The sequence below is a fragment of the Petromyzon marinus genome, chromosome 74, assembly GCF_048934315.1.
Source record: "Petromyzon marinus isolate PM22_M1 ecotype Great Lakes invasive population chromosome 74, UKy_Petmar_22M1.pri1.0, whole genome shotgun sequence".
In the NCBI taxonomy this organism is placed as follows: Eukaryota; Metazoa; Chordata; class Hyperoartia; order Petromyzontiformes; family Petromyzontidae; genus Petromyzon; species Petromyzon marinus.
The window spans coordinates 8,469,825-8,487,593 of record NC_133740.1 but is presented as its reverse complement, the minus strand read 5'-3'; the positions used below and the strand labels follow the sequence as shown (position 1 = coordinate 8,487,593).

General features: G+C 53.3%; 1 protein-coding gene across 3 annotated transcripts in view; it reads left to right on the top strand.

Annotated features, from left to right (window-relative positions):
• The window catches only part of LOC116958229 (transforming growth factor beta receptor type 3-like), a 41,405-nt gene that overhangs the window by 20,492 nt on the left and 3,144 nt on the right, over positions 1-17,769 (top strand). The window contains exons 5-11 of one of the 3 annotated variants that reach the window (XM_076056076.1): positions 626-806; positions 9,806-9,953; positions 11,226-11,499; positions 12,302-12,708; positions 13,066-13,446; positions 13,862-13,982; positions 16,662-16,820. In XM_076056076.1, the coding sequence (XP_075912191.1) occupies positions 626-806; positions 9,806-9,953; positions 11,226-11,499; positions 12,302-12,708; positions 13,066-13,446; positions 13,862-13,982; positions 16,662-16,820 (1,671 nt within the window). Of the gene's footprint in view, positions 1-625; positions 807-9,805; positions 9,954-11,225; positions 11,500-12,301; positions 12,709-13,065; positions 13,447-13,861; positions 13,983-16,661; positions 16,872-17,769 lie in introns of all 3 variants that reach the window. The other 2 variants (XM_076056075.1, XM_076056074.1) reach the window with 2 other exon arrangements.

Sequence of the window (17,769 nt, the reverse complement as noted above, 5' to 3'; positions counted from 1 at the left end):
TGTGTGTGTGGTGAGTGGTGAGTGTGTGTGGTGAGTGTGTGGTGGGTGGTGAGTTTGTGTGGTGAGTGTGTGTGTGGTGAGTGGTGAGTGTGTGTGGTGAGTGTGTGGTGAGTGTGTGTGGTGTGTGTGGTGAGTGGTGAGTTTGTGTGGTGAGGGTGCTCATTGACAGCACTTGGGCCTCCACGTCCTCTTATACCCCCCCTCCTCCTCCCTCCCCCCTTCTCCCCCCCCACTCTCCCCCCCAACTCCTCCCCCCCCACTTCTCCCCCCCAACTCCCCCCCCTTCTTCTCCCCTCCTCCTCCTCCTCCCCCCCACTCCCCCCCCCAACTCCTCCCCCCCTCCTCTCCCCTCCTCCTCCCCCCTCATCCTCCTCCCCCCCCCCACTTCTCCTCCCCAACTCCCCCCCCCCTTCCTCTCCCCTCCTCCTCCTCCCCTCCCTCCTCCCCCCTCCTCCCCCCTCCTCCCCCATCCTCTCCCCCCTCCCCACTCTCCCCCCTCCTCCTCCCTCCCACTACTCCTCCCCCACTCTCCTCCCCCACTCTCCGCCCACTCTCCCCTCACCCCCTCTCCCCCACTCTCCCCCAACCCCCCCCCCACCCACCCCCCCCCCCCCCACCGTCGCAGACCCGTCATGGCCGCGGCGCTGCGAGCCTCGGCCGGGCTTCCTCTCCCCGTCGGTGGAGGCCTCCTACGCGGCCCGCGGCGGGGGCGGCGCCACGGGCTGCTCCGCACCGCCGCTGCCGTTCCGCCGCGCGTCCAATCGGACGCACGTCATCGCGCTGCGGCCGGACGTGACGTCACAGAGGTGTGGCAGATGGGTTAGGTCACGTGCCACGGGCGATATTTGAATTCGCAGGGTTGACGTGGGTGGGTAGTGAGCGACAATTGTGGTGACGCGCGAAGTTTCCGCGCGTGTCCGCGTGCTTTCTCGGGGTGAGGTCGGGTGAATGTGCGAATGTTGTGCAGTTGAACCCGCCCCCGCCCCGGGGACCCACGGCCAATCAGTAACCTACACGAGTAAGCCCACAAGCTCTAATCCCTCGTAGTCTACATGAGTAAGCCCACAAGCTCTAACCTCTAGTAGCCTACATGAGTAAGCCCACAAGCTCTAACCCCTAGTAGCCTACATGAGTAAGCCCACAAGCTGACCCCTAGTAGCCACAATGAGTAAGCCCACAAGCTCTAACCCCTAGTAGCCACAATGAGTAAGCCCACAAGCTCTAACCCCTAGTAGCCTACATGAGTAAGCCCACAATCTCTAACCCCTAGTAGCCTACATGAGTAAGCCCACAAGCTGACCCCTAGTAGCCACAATGAGTAAGCCCACAAGCTCTAACCCCTAGTAGCCACAATGAGTAAGCCCACAAGCTCTAACCCCTAGTAGCCTACATGAGTAAGCCCACAAGCTCTAACCCCTAGTAGCCTACATGAGTAAGCCCACAAGCTCTAACCCCTATTAGCCTACATGAGTAAGCCCACAAGCTCTAACCCCTATTAGCCTACATGAGTAAGCCCGCAAGCTTTAACCCCTAGTAGCCTACATGAGTAAGCCCACAAGCTCTAACCCCTAGTAGCCACAATGAGTAAGCCCACAAGCTCTAACCCCTAGTATCCACAATGAGTAAGCCCACAAGCTCTAACCCCTAGTAGCCTACATGAGTAAGCCCACAAGCTCTAACCCCTAGTAGCCTACATGAGTAAGCCCACAAGCTCTAACCCCTAGTAGCTACAATGAGTAAGTCCACAAGCTCTAACCCCTAGTAGCCTACATGAGTAAGCCCACAAGCTTTAACCCCTAGTATCCACAATGAGTAAGCCCATAAGCTCTAACCCCTAGTAGCCACAATGAGTAAGCCCACAAGCTCTAACCCCTAGTAGCCTACATGAGTAAGCCCACAAGCTCTAACCTCTAGTAGCCACAATGAGTAAGCCCACAAGCTCTAACCCCTAGTAGCCTACATGAGTAAGCCCACAAGCTCTAACCCCTAGTAGCCTACATGAGTAAGCCCACAAGCTCTAACCCCTAGTAGCCTACATGAGTAAGCCCACAAGCTCTAACCCCTAGTAGCCTACAAGAGTTAGCCCACAAGCTCTAACCCCTAGTAGCCTACATGAGTAGGCCCACAAGCTCTAACCCCTAGTAGCCTACATGAGTAAGCCCACAAGCTCTAACCTCTAGTAGCCACAATGAGTAAGCCCACAAGCTCTAACCCCTAGTAGCCTACATGAGTAAGCCCACAAGCTCTAACCCCTAGTAGCCTACATGAGTAAGCCCACAAGCTCTAACCCCTAGTAGCCTACATGAGTAAGCCCACAAACTCTAACCCCTAGTAGCCTACAAGAGTTAGCCCACAAGCTCTAACCCCTAGTAGCCTACATGAGTAGGCCCACAAGCTCTAACCCCTAGTAACCTACATAAGTAAGCCCACAAGCTGTAACCCCTAGTAGCCTACAAGAGTAAGCCCACAAGCTCTAACCCCGAGTAGCCTACACGAGTAAGCCCACAAGCTCTAACCCCCTAGTAGCCTACATGAGTAAGCCCACAAGCTCTAACCCCTAGTAGCCTACACGAGTAAGCCCACAAGCTCTAACCCCCTAGTAGCCTACATGAGTAAGCCCACAAGCTCTAACCCCTAGTAGCCTACATGAGTAAGCCCACAAGCTCTAACCCCTAGTTGCCACAATGAGTAAGCCCACAAGCTCTAACCCCTAGTAGCCTACATGAGTAAGCCCACAAGCTCTAACCCCTAGTTGCCACAATGAGTAAGCCCACAAGCTCTAACCCCTAGTAGCCTACATGAGTAAGCCCACAAGCTCTAACCCCTAGTTGCCACAATGAGTAAGCCCACAAGCTCTAACCCCTAGTAGCCTACATGAGTAGGCCCACAAGCTCTAACCCCTAGTAGCCTACATGAGTAAGCCCACAAGCTCTAACCTCTAGTAGCCACAATGAGTAAGCCCACAAGCTCTAACCCCTAGTAGCCTACATGAGTAAGCCCACAAGCTCTAACCCCTAGTAGCCTACATGAGTAAGCCCACAAGCTCTAACCCCTAGTAGCCTACATGAGTAAGCCCACAAGCTCTAACCCCTAGTAGCCTACAAGAGTTAGCCCACAAGCTCTAACCCCTAGTAGCCTACATGAGTAGGCCCACAAGCTCTAACCCCTAGTAACCTACATAAGTAAGCCCACAAGCTGTAACCCCTAGTAGCCTACAAGAGTAAGCCCACAAGCTCTAACCCCGAGTAGCCTACACGAGTAAGCCCACAAGCTCTAACCCCCTAGTAGCCTACATGAGTAAGCCCACAAGCTCTAACCCCTAGTAGCCTACACGAGTAAGCCCACAAGCTCTAACCCCCTAGTAGCCTACATGAGTAAGCCCACAAGCTCTAACCCCTAGTAGCCTACACGAGTAAGCCCACAAGCTCTAACCCCCTAGTAGCCTACATGAGTAAGCCCACAAGCTCTAACCCCTAGTAGCCTACATGAGTAAGCCCACAAGCTCTAACCCCTAGTTGCCACAATGAGTAAGCACACAAGCTCTAACCCCTAGTAGCCTACATGAGTAAGCCCACAAGCTCTAACCCCTAGTTGCCACAATGAGTAAGCCCACAAGCTCTAACCCCTAGTAGCCTACATGAGTAGGCCCACAAGCTCTAACCCCTAGTAGCCTACATGAGTAAGCCCACAAGCTCTAACCTCTAGTAGCCACAATGAGTAAGCCCACAAGCTCTAACCCCTAGTAGCCTACATGAGTAAGCCCACAAGCTCTAACCCCTAGTAGCCTACATGAGTAAGCCCACAAGCTCTAACCCCTAGTAGCCTACATGAGTAAGCCCACAAGCTCTAACCCCTAGTAGCCTACAAGAGTTAGCCCACAAGCTCTAACCCCTAGTAGCCTACATGAGTAGGCCCACAAGCTCTAACCCCTAGTAACCTACATAAGTAAGCCCACAAGCTGTAACCCCTAGTAGCCTACAAGAGTAAGCCCACAAGCTCTAACCCCGAGTAGCCTACACGAGTAAGCCCACAAGCTCTAACCCCCTAGTAGCCTACATGAGTAAGCCCACAAGCTCTAACCCCTAGTAGCCTACACGAGTAAGCCCACAAGCTCTAACCCCCTAGTAGCCTACATGAGTAAGCCCACAAGCTCTAACCCCTAGTAGCCTACACGAGTAAGCCCACAAGCTCTAACCCCCTAGTAGCCTACATGAGTAAGCCCACAAGCTCTAACCCCTAGTAGCCTACATGAGTAAGCCCACAAGCTCTAACCCCTAGTTGCCACAATGAGTAAGCGCACAAGCTCTAACCCCTAGTAGCCTACATGAGTAAGCCCACAAGCTCTAACCCCTAGTTGCCACAATGAGTAAGCCCACAAGCTCTAACCCCTAGTAGCCTACATGAGTAAGCCCACAAGCTCTAACCCCTAGTAGCCACAATGAGTAAATAACAAAACGTCGCCGGAGAGTTTATTTGAAAAGGGGGAAAGACCCAATGATGAACCCCCCCACCGCCCGGTCCGTGAAAAAAATTGGTATTCCACGAAACCGGTCCCTGGTGCCAAAAAGGCTGGGGGCCGCTGCTATACACTACACTATACACTACACTACTATACACTACACTACTATACACTACACTATACACTACACTACTTTACACTACACTATACATTACACTACTATACACTACACAATACACTACACCACTATACACTACACTACTATACACTACACTACTATACATTACACTACACACTACACTACTATACACACCACTACTATATACTACACTATACACTACACTACTATACACTACACTACTACATATACACTACTATACACTACACTACTATACACTACACTACTACAAACTACACTACTATACACTACATTACTATATACTACACTATACACTACACTACTATACACTACACTATACACTACACTACTATTCACTACACTACTATACACTACACTTTACACTACAATATACACTACACTACTATATACTACACTATACAGTACACTATACACTACACTACTATACACTACAATATACACTACACTACTATATACTACACTATACATTACACTACTATACACTACACTACTATACATTACACTACTATACAATACACTATACACTACACTACTCTATACTACACTATACACTACACTACTATACACTACAATACTATACACTACATTACTATATACTACACTACTGTACACTACACTCCTTTATACTACACTATACACTACACTACTATATACTACACTACTATACACTACACTACTATACACTACATTATACACTACACTACTATACACTACGCTACTATACACTACACTACTATACACTACAATATACACTACACTACTATACACACCACTACTATACACTACACTACTATACACTACGCTACTATACACTACACTACTATACACTACAATATACACTACACTACTATATACTACACTACTATACACTACACTACTATACACTACAATATACACTACACTACTATACACTACACTACTATACACTACACTACTATACACTACAATACTATACACACCACTACTATATACTACACTATACACTACACTACTATATACAACACTGCTATACACTACAATACTATACACTACTATATACTACACTATACACTACTATACACTACACTACTATACACTACACTACTACATATACACTACTATACACTACACTACTGTACACTAACTACTATACACTACACTACTATAAACTACTATATACCTCACTATACACTACACTACTATACACTACTATATACTACACTATACACTACACTACTATACACTACTATATACTACACTATACACTACACTACTATAAACTACTATATACTACACTATACACTACAATACTATACACTACACTACTATACACTACACTACTACATATACACTACACTACTGTACACTACTATACACTACACTACTGTACACTACACTACTATACACCACACTACTGTACACTACACTACTATATACTACACTATACACTACACTACTATACACTACACTACTATACACTACAATACTATACACTACACTACTATACACTATTATACACTACACTACTGTACACTCCACTACACTACTATACACTACACTACTATATACTACACTATACACTACACTGCTATACACTACACTACTATACACTACACTACTACATATACACTACACTACTGTACACTACTATACACCACACTACTGTACACTACACTACTATATACTACACTATACACTACACTACTATACACTACACTACTATACACTACTATACACTACACTACTATATACTACACTATACACTACACTACTTTATACTACACTATACACTACACTACTATATACAACACTGCTACACACGACACCGCTATCCATACACACCTGGCAGGACCCTCCTGACAAGGGTCTCGAGACTCGACGAGGCCGTTCTGGGTTAGCGAGCGGCAGGATCGATGCCGGTACTGCTAATACCTACCCAGCCACGTTCTATCCACTGCTGGATTAAGGCCTGCAATGTGTGCAAGGGGGAGCACACACGGAGACGCGTTGCTTCTGCATTCCAAAAACCACAGCAGCAGCAGCTGTCAGGAAATTGACAAATTGTGTGGTGGTGGTGGTGGAGGAGTCGGTCACGCGCCCAGACCTGAGTTCAACACCAGACCCTGGCCTGCCCGGGGGGGAGGAATAGGAGCATCGAGGTAGTCGGAAGATGTGGAGGACGGTGATGCAGCGTGTGCGTTGAGCAGTGGGGAGCGGTGGGGTAGCGGTTAGCGCTAAGCTGCGCTACGAACCCGGCGACCCGGGTTCGATTCCCGCCCGCGGCCATCAACACCGGTGACGATCGTCTGAAGCGGTCCCGGGCCTCCCCTAGGTCGACTCGGCCTCAAATGAGTACCCGGTGCGATGTGTAAACATCGCCGCTAGGGAGACAAAGGCGGCCGGGCGTGATGCTGGCCACCCAACCCCCTCCTGTGCCGTGCCGGCCTTCGTAGGTGCTGCTCGCTAACAGCACTTGCCCCTACAGTCTGTTGAGGCTACACGGGGGGATCTTTGTCTTTGTGTGTTGAGCAGTGGGCTTATTTGAACTGCACGCACGCGCGTGTGTGTGTGTATGTTAAACGTGTGTAGTGTATAGTGGTGTAATGTGTAGTGGTGTAGCGTGTAGCGTAGCCTGTAGGAGTGCTGTGCAAAGTAGTGTGTAGTGTAGTGTGTAGCTTAGTGTATTGTGTAGGATGTATTTGTAGTGTTTGGTGCAGTTTATACTCTAGTGTATAGTGTATAATGTAGTGTATAGTGTAGTGTATAGTAGTGTAGCGTGTAGCGGAATCTGTAGAAGTGTATTTGTAGTGTTTGGTGTAGTGTATAGTGTAGTGTATAGTAGTGCATTATTTATTAGTGTATAATAGTGTCTAGTGTAGTGTATAGTAGGGTATAGTGTAGTGTCTAGATTTAAAGCTTTCGTGACTGCTAGGATCCATACTCTTTGGTTCTATTGGGTAAAGTCACGTAGGTAAAAAATAAAATAACAAAAATCACGACGTTTCGGCCACAACACCAGCGGCCTTCATCAGGTGAAGGGACGAGACTGTCTGGAGGACAGCGCTAGAGTGAAAAAAGCCACGCTCAGATCACGACCTTTAAGCTGTGTGAGAAGAAAAAGACCAGGCGCCTTGACAAAGGAATTAGCATAGAATTTAGCATTGAAATGGCTCATTGAGCCAGGGGTGGCGGCAACATCGTCATCAATACCGGCTAACGTCATCACCACGCCTCGCCAAAGAGAAGCAGTTCCAGCCCCATCGCATTGGGGGGCGAGTTAATGAAATTCTTGACCAAAATATAAACGGGCTAATTTTTAAATTGATGATTTTGTATGGCCCGCGAATGATGTTATATAAATATTCAAATGGCCCTTGGCAGAAAAAAGGTTCACCACCCTTGATTCTAGATGATGACGATGATTTCAAAGGGCAGCACATCTCCCAGTGGCTTCCTGATATCGGTAGGGGGAAGAGCGTTCCAGACGGCCGCTGAAGCGCATCCGAAAGCGCCGTGCGACGCGGTGACCGTCATCTGTGTTCGACTGCCAAACAAAATGTGTCGTATGTAGTGTAGTGTACAGTGTAGTGTATAGTGTAGAGTAGCGTATAGTGTCGTTTATAGTATCGTGTAGTGTATAGTAGTGTATAGTAGTGTGTAGTGTAGTGTACAGTAGTGTATAGTATAGTGTCATGTATCGTATTGTGTAGTGTATAGTAGTCTATAGTGTAGTGTATAGTAGTGTGTACTGTATAGTAGTGTGTAGTGTCAAGTATAGTGTAGTGTATAGTGTAGAGTAGTGTATAGTGTAGTGTATAGTATCGTGTATTGTATAGTAGTGTATAGTGTGGTGAATGTTAGTGTAGTGTATAGTGGAGTGTATAGTGCAGTCTATAGTATAATGTATAGTGTAGTGTATAGTATTGTGTAGAGTAGTGTATAGTGTAGAGTGTAGTGTATAGTGTAGTGTATAGTAGTGTGTAGAGTAGTGTATAGTGTAGTGTATAGTGTAGAGTAGTGTATAGTGTAGTGTATAGTATCGTGTATTGCATAGTAGTGTATAGTGTAGTGAATAGTAGTGGCGTGTATAGTGGCGTGTATAGTGCAATCTATAGTATAGTGTATAGTGTAGTGTATAGTAAGTGTATAGTATAGTGTAGTATATAGTGTAGTGTATAGTGTAGTGTATAGTGTAGTGTATAGTAAGTGTATAGTATAGTGTATAGTGTAGTATATAGTGTAGTGTATAGTGGAGTGTATAGTGCAGTCTATAGTATAGTGTAGTGTATATAGCATCTGAGAGCACGTGATGCAGTGACCACCGTCTTTGTCCGACGGCCGGCCATAAACCACCGCCGCTGCCGCGAGGATGACGACCGCGGGAGCTCGCGTGGTTGACGCTGGTCCACGTGGTTGACGCTGGTCCACGTGCTTGACGCTGGTCCACGTGCTTGACGCTGGTCCACGTGGTTGACGCTGGTCCACGTGGTTGACGCTGGTCCACGTGCTTGACGCTGGTCCACGTGCTTGACGCTGGTCCACGTGGTTGACGCTGGTCCACGTGCTTGACGCTGGTCCACGTGCTTGACGCTGGTCCACGTGGTTGACGCTGGTCCACGTGCTTGACGCTGGTCCACGTGCTTGACGCTGGTCCACGTGGTTGACGCTGGTCCACGTGCTTGACGCTGGTCCACGTGGTTGACGCTGGTCCACGTGCTTGACGCTGGTCCACGTGGTTGACTCTGGTCCACGTGGTTGACGCTGGTCCACGTGCTTGACGCTGGTCCACGTGGTTGACGCTGGTCCACGTGGTTGACGCTGGTCCACGTGGTTGACACTGGTCCACGTGCTTGACGCTGGTCCACGTGGTTGACGCTGGTCCACGTGCTTGACTCTGATCCACGTGGTTGACGCTGGTCCACGTGCTTGACGCTGGTCCACGTGCTTTGACGCTGGTCCACGTGGTTGACGCTGGTCCACGTGCTTTGACGCTGGTCCACGTGGCTGACGCTGGTCCACGTGCTTGACGCTGGTCCACAGCTCCTGGACGAGCGCGGCAGCGAGAGGCGGCCCTGCGCTTTGCCCTGCGTGCGCTCGGGCACGTGACGAGCGTGACCTCGACGTATCGCCGGCGTGCTGCCGCGCGAGAGGCCGAAGCGGTCGGAAGCCAGCGCGGTGACGGTGGGTGTTTGTTTTTTTCTCCCCAGGGAGACGCAGACCAACGTGGCCGTCCACGTGCGGAGCGGCGGGACGGCGGGCGTCTCGCGAGTCCACCTCACCCTGGTCCTCCTGGGCCCCGACCACGTCCACTGGGTCGTCCGCCCGCACGGCATCGTGGGTAGCCTCACCGTGCTGGTGAGCGGCGGCGGCGGCGGCGGCGGCGGCGTTGCTCCCTCCCGCAGCTCGGCGGAGCGAAGCGTGGACTAATCCCCATCTTCTTTGGTTCTTTCGGTAAAGTCACGTAGAATGAGAATAAAACAAAAAATTGACAAAATAAAACAACACAATAATATTCTCACGACGCCTCGGCCACAACACAAGCGGCCCTCATCACCTGGTCCTCCTGGGCCCCGCCGAGGCGTCGTGAGAATATTATTGTGTTGTTTTATTTTTTCAATTTATTGTTTTATTCTCATTCTACGTGACTTTACCGAAAGAACCAAAGAAGATGAATCATTGCAGTCACGAAAGCTTTAAATCGAAATTTAATCCCCATCTGTTCCGTGTTCTCCTCCCTTCCTGTGGGTGGGCGTCGGGGGGGGAGCCGTACCCCTGGCTCTGCCGGGAGAGGGCGGTACAGCAAAGTGCGTGGACTAATCTCCATCTGTTCCACGCTTCCCGCTCTTCCTGTCCGTGGGTGGGGGGGGGGGGGGGGTGCGTACCCTTGGCTCTACTAGACTAATCTGTGCAACTATTTAAACACATTTTTATTTTATTTTACCCTGCCATCAAAAAAATGATAGCCCAGTGGACCGGTTGCTTATCATCATCATCATCACGTGGACATTGATTGTGGCCAAGTTCTCTGAGCGCGTGATGTTGATTTTCAAACGTGTAGGGAAAAGCCAGAGGACCCAGATAAAAATCCACACGACTGCGGGGTGAGAGAGAGATGGAGAGACACGCAAACTCACAACATCCAGCAGTAGTCAGGACTGGGATCGAACCCACGACCTCCTGCACACCAGGCGGGGTAGTTAACATCTCCTAGCCACCGTGGTAAACATTTACCATTAGTTCTTTTGGTAAAGTCACGTAGAAGGGAAACAATAAAATAATAAAAATATGAAACGTTTTATATATTTTTTTTTTATTTGTATTATTTTATTGTTTCCCTTCTACGTGGTGACTTTACCGAAAGAACCAATAATATGAATCCCTGCAGTCACGAAAGCTTTAAATCAACATTTACCATTAGATTTATTATAATTCTAATGCTATTATAATACTTCTAATTATAATCTTCCGGGGGCGAGGCAGGGGCCGATTAAAGGCCCTCTCACGTGACCCACGTGACGCACCTCCCCACCCTGTGACGCGTGCATCCACCCTACCCCCCCCCCACTGTGACGCACACACCCCCACCACCACTCCCTCCCCCCCCACACTGTGACGCGCACGCCACAGGCTCGCAGCGCCACCGTGAGGCAGGGTAAGTACAGCGACGACGGCGGTGGTGAGACGGAAAACGAGGAGGAGGAGGAGGAGGAGGAGGAGGACGAGGAGCCGGAGCCGGAGCTGGCGGTGTCGGTGGTGACCGACGGCGTGCCGGCGCCGTCCGCGGCGGGCTCCCCCGGCGGCGCGGTGGGCTGGGCGCGCCGGCGAGGCCTGCCGCCGGTGCTCTCGTACACGTGGGCGGGGAGCTCCGCCAACCGCTTCGACGTTCGCATTCCGGAGCCCGGTAACGCGTCGCCGCCGGTAACCGCAGCGGCGTCGCCGGTAACCGCGGCGACGGCGGAGCCGGGGGTGCCGGTGGTGCCGGCGATCCACCTCTAAGCGTCGAATATCGGCAGCGGCTGTCCCCGGCATGAGTAACCTACGGTCAGAGCAATCCATAGGTCGCGGTGGATAGGAGATGTTAACTACCGGGCACAGTATACAGGAGGTCGTGGGTTCGATCCCGACCCTGACGATGCCTGCTGCTGCTGTATATTTGGAGTTGCATGTGGCTATGAGATGTTAACTACCTCGCCCGGTGTGCAGGAGCTCGTGGGGCCGAACCCGACCCTGACGACGCCCGCTCTAGATCTCCACACGGTGACGATGATGCTTACATTAGCCGCTAACTTCTTTGAGCGACCATTTGTGACCGCCGCGGTGCGCGCAGGAGCTACAAAGGCTCGGTGGGGCCTTACCCGGCAAGCTTAAGAACAAAACAGTTTCGTTTCCAAACCGAGGCCTCGCGTGGCCTTCGACGTGCTGGTGGTGGAGCGGCCATAAAAGCTCACGAGGCGGTTTGGCCGCGGTGTCACGAATGCCGATTTTTTTCCCCCCGGCGCATGCCCTGTGGTGCTGTTCTGCTCCGCACCCCCTGCCCCCTCCGGCTCCCGCTTATCCGCGCATGGGTGGCGATGTTGGCGGACTCGTGAACGCGGCACCTCGCGGAAGTGAATCGTAATTGCTGTCAATAACTGAGCTAATTAGTAAGCTAATGAGTAAATTGTTAGCATCAAAAATGTGTTTTGTTTTGTTTTTCCCATCAGGCGGTCCGGCAGTGGGGGATGAGGAGGGGGGGGCGGTTGCCGCGGCGACGGCGGCCGGGGAGATGGCGGTTGCCGCGGCGACGGCGGTGGCCGGGGACAGGGCGGTTGCCGCGGCGACGCCGGCGGCCGGGGAGAGGGCGGCTGCCGTGACGACGGCGTTGGGTGATGCCTCCTCCGGTGCCCGCGTGCCCGTCGTCGTGACGACGGCGGTCGTGACGGCTCCGGCTCCGGCTCCGGGCGAGGGCAGGGACCCGGCTCCGGGTTTTCCGGCCGCGACGGAACCGCCCCGCCGCGCCACGCCCGGCAGGGAGACGCCCTTCTCCATGCAGCTCTTCCACTCCGAGCTTTACCTCCAGCCGCTGGAGAGCCTCCAACCCCTCGACCTGGGCCACAGGGTGTTTGTGCAGGTGCGGGGAGAGTGCGTGGGGAGTGCGGGGGGAGTGCGGTGGGGGGCGAGGAGGGGGGGGTGACCCCGGATGCTCAAACTCCGGGGTCAATCTGACCGCCTGACCTCTTGACCTCCCTGCACCCCTTGCGTGACCTCCGGTTCAATGGCCGCGACCTCCTGCGACCTCTCCGCAAAGTCCTTTCAAGCCTTTCCCCTGCTGTCTCCTCGGGTCGGCTGCGCGTCGTCGTTTGACCTGCGACCTGTGACCTCTGACCTCGCTCCGGGGGGGGGGGTGGCTGTCTCGTTGCGATCACCCGGCTAACCCCTCCCCCCACCCCTCCCCCCACCACCATCCCCCCCCACCGCTCCCCTCTAGGTGACCATGACGTCCCAGGACCCGGACATGGACTTCGGCCTGCTGTCGTGCCACGTGTCTCCGCACTCGGACCCCCTGTGGCGCCCCGCTCCGGACTCCAACCGGGGCGACGTCGGGCAGCGCGAGCTCATCCAGTCGCTGTGCCCCAGGGACGCCAGCGTGCTCCTGTACGGCGAGCCGGCGGCGCACGGAGCGGGGCGGCCCGCGCTTACGCGGCGCCGGTTCAGTTTCCGGCTCGGAGGTGGCGGTGACGGCGGCGGTAGCGGCGGCGGCGGCGGCGGCGGCGCCGTGTTGCGGTTCCTCCACTGTTCGCTGGCGCCCTGCGTTGCCGGCGCCAGCGGCCGGAGGGCCCGGCCAGAAGGAGGATTCAGAATTCCCAGGGTGAGCGACGGCCGTGGGTGGTGCGGCAGGGTTGGTGTGGGGTGTTGTGCGTGTCTACGCGTGTGTGTGTGTGTGCGCGTGTGTGTGCACGAGCGTGTGTGTGTGTGTGTGTTTGCATTTTTACTGCAGGTATTGTGGTTAATGCAGACGTGAGTCCTCGCGAAAAGGTTTCAGTTTTGTTGCCAGAGGAAAAAAGAGGGGAAAAACCCTATCGTTACATTTTGGTACTGGCAAAGGAGGTCTAATGGCGGTGTTTTTGTTGTTGAATTGTTCTACCCACGTGATGGCTTTACCGAGAGAACCAAAGAGTATGGGTTCTCTGCAGTCACGAAAGATTCAAATCAAGATTGGGCTGTTAAAAGGCTACACGGGTGTGTGATGTGTGTGGGGCGGGGGGGGGGCTTTGTCTTCATAGTGCTTACCTTTGGACGAGGCGTGTGGCCAGGAGCGGCCGCTCTTCGACGCCCTCACCTCGGCGCCCGTCACTCCGCTCAGCGTCGCCTTCCTGCTGCTCGCCAGCGGCGCCGGGGGCCGCGGTAACTCCCGGCGCACGCACGCACAACAACAACAACAACCGCCATTCAACAACAACAACAACAACCGCCGTTCGCCACTAAGTGGCGGTGACGTCACCACGACGCTTGTGCCAGGCCATGTGCACACACACACACACGCAGACACACGCAGGGCAAAGATAGTCCTGAGTAGCCTCCCAACCGATTCCACTCGCACCGCTGGGGCCCTAGGGGGCCCTAGGGCTGTACTAGGGGCTTAGGGCTGGTACCATGGATAAGGATAGGGGCTTAGGGCTGTGCCATGGTTAGGGTTAGGGGCTTAGGGCTGTACCATGGATAGGGATAGGGGCTTAGGGCTGGTACCACGGATAGGGATAGGGGCTTAGGGCTGTACCATAGATAGGATTAGGGGCTTAGGGCTGGCACCATGGATAGGGATAGGGGCTTAGGGCTGTACCATGGAGAGGGATAGGGGCTTAGGGCTGTACCATGTAAAGGGATGGGGGCTTAGGGCTGTACCATGGATAGGGATAGGGGCTTAGGGCTGTACCATGGATAGGGGCTTAGGGCTGTACCATGTATAGGGATAGGGGCCTAGGGCTGTACCATGGATAGGGTTAGGGGCTTAGGGCTGGTACCATGGATAGGGTTAGGGGCTTAGGGCTGGTACCATGGATCGGGATAGGGGCTTAGGGCTGGTACCATGGAGAGGGGCTCAGGGCTGTACCATGTAAAGGGATGGGGGTGGTGTTGGTCTCCTGATCCGTGCCCTTCAAGTCTGGATCAACCATTCCACCCCCCCACCCCCTCCCCCCAGCCCCCACCCCCCCTCTCTCCGTGACCCTGACATTGGGGGTCGCTGCGACCCCTCCACTCGCACCCACGGGACACTCAGGGGGGGGGGGTGAGGGGGGTAAATCAGAGGTGGGGGTGGGTGGGGGTGGGGTGTGTCAAGGTGTGGGGGGGTGGGTGGAGGATACAAAGGCAAAGGGCCCCCCCGTGTAGCCTACACAGGCTGTTGGGGCAAGTGCTATTGGCGAGTAGCAGCAAGCGCCGATCGCGTGAAAGCCGGCACAGCGAACGAGGGGGTCGGTGCGTCCGACGCGCACCACGCCCGCCCGCCCGCCCGCCCGGCCGCCTTTGTCTCCCCCAGTGGCGATGTTCACGACGCACCACACCACGGGTTACCCGCCTTGAGGCCGAGTCGATCCAAGGGGAGGCCCGGGACCGGTTCGGATCATCGCCGCTGGCGGTGGTGGCCATGAGCGCTACACCCCGGCACCCCCCACACAGACACAGGTGTCCCCCAACCACACTTTGCCCGCGGCCGCCTTAATCGTCTCTCCGGGAAGCGCCGATGACGTGGACGCTACGAAGTGCCACCCGACCACAGTTTAGTCTTCAACGATGGGGGGGGGGGGGGGCGGGGGGGAGACTTCATTGTTCCTCCCAGCACGAGACTCAAGCGGCGGGCCTTCAAGGATTCACTCCAAGCGTGCCCGAACTCTCTCCCTCAAGGCCACCTTTCCCGAAGGTTTCCTTTGACTTCCGCGGTTTTCCTCCAGCCAATCGCCTTTAACCTCGGGGGACTCCGACCGTTCCCACCCCTTTAGTCGATCGCCCCCCCCCTCCCCCTCCGTTTCCCGCTCTTTTTACCATTTTGTATTTCACCCTCCAATCACCCTTCAGAATTTCCCTGCCTCCAACCAATCCCCTTTTCCTGGTCCAGTTGAGTAACCATTCGGAATAGGGGCTTGTGGTTTTACTTCCTTACCACACGTGGTGTCCCCCCCCCCTCCCCCCCGTGCCAGATTAAGCTAGTGCAGGGCCTGTAGCATTTGTTATAAAGGGGCCCTAATAATAATAAAAAAACACACACGTTAAATATATAACGCATTTTTTACTTGCGCAGCAAAGTAATTGTAATTTTTTTCATTTGCTACACGGCCAGATAATAACGCCAAATCGCTAACCTTAAACGCCTCAGTCGTTCACAGAAGTTGCTGAAGGCAGTGCACTACTATAGTAATAGACAGTGCCCGATTAAGCTAGTGCGGGGCCTGCAGCATTTGTCATGAAGGGGCCCTAAATACAAATATCAATATTAAAACACACATTTGTAACTTGCACAGTAAAGCAGTTGCATTTTTTCATCTGCTATGCGGCCAGATGATACGACCAACCGATAGCCCTAAACACGCCCGGTCGTTCATGAAAGTTATTGAAGGCGGTGGCATGGTACTATAGTAACAGAGCGAGCGCGGAATCGCTGAACCCGGAATCGACAGCTTGGGGGCGTTTAGCGCGGGGCCCTTGAAAGTGCGGGGCACCGTAGCTACTACGTTTGGAGCCACTTCTGCTACCAGTCCATAAACGTCGGGCGAGTCCTCCGCTCGCGCGCGGACGCCACGCAACCCTCGGCGCACGACGGGTGCTCGTCTTGAGGCCGAGTCGACCTAGTGGAGGAGACCGCCCCACCCCCCGCCCCCCCGCCCCCCGCCCCGGTGGCGCCGCTCAGATCTCGCCGCGGTTAATCGACGACGCTGGGCCAACCGTTTGTCGGTGACGTCGCGGCTTGGCCGTTACATCGCCCCCCCCCCCCCCACCGCCGCCCCTCGCGTCGTCGGGTGGAGGAGGGTGCACGACATGAACGTTTGTTTTTGGGGGGGGGGTGGGGGGGTTTCTCCCGTGCCGTTTCAGCATCGCCACCGGCCCCCCTCTCCTCTTCGCCGCCGCCGGCGTCGGCGTCGGCGTCGTCGGCGTCGTCGCTCGTGGCGGTGATCGCCGTCGCCTCCTTCCTGCTGGGAGCGCTGGCGGCGGGCGTGCTCTGTCTCGTCCACCGGCGCATGGGCGGGCACGGTGAACACCACCACCAACACCATGGTGAACACCACCACCACCACCACCATGGTGAACACCACCACCATGGTGAACACCACCACCACGGTGAACACCACCATCACCACGGTGAACACCACCACCACCACCACCACGGTGAACACCACCACCACCACCATGGTGAACACCACCACCACCATCACCACGGTGAACACCACCGCCACCACGGTGAACACCACCACCACCATGGTGAACACCATCACCACCATGGTGAACACCACCACCATGGTGAACACCACCACCACCATGGTGAACACTACGACGGTGGTGATGATGCTTATAGTGAAGATGATGATGGTGATGATGATGGTGATGATGATGGTGATGATGGTACTGGTGATGATTATAGTGAAGATGATGATGGTGATGATGATGGTGATGATGATGGTGATGATGGTACTGGTGATGATTATAGTGAAGATGATGATGGTGATGATGGTGGTGGTGATGGCGATGATAGTGAAAATGACGATAGTGATGATGATGGTGATTATGATGATGTTAGTGAAAATGACGATAGTGATTATGATGGTGGTGCTGGTGATGATGATTATAGTGAAGATGATGATGGTGATGATAACAATGATAGTGAAGATAACGATGATGGTGATGATGACGATCATAGTGAAGATGATGGTGATGATGATGGTGGTTATGATAAGGATGATAGTGAGAATTATGATGATCGTGGTGGTGCTGATGCTGACGATCATAGTGAAGATGACGGTGACGATGATGGTGACGATGATGGTGGTGGTGCTGGTGATGATGATGGTGACGATGATGGTGGTGGTGCTGATGATGATGGTGACGATGATGGTGACGATGATGGTGATGATGGTGGTGGTGATGATGATGATGGTGACTATGATAATTATGACTGATGACCATGACAACGATGCTGCAGATG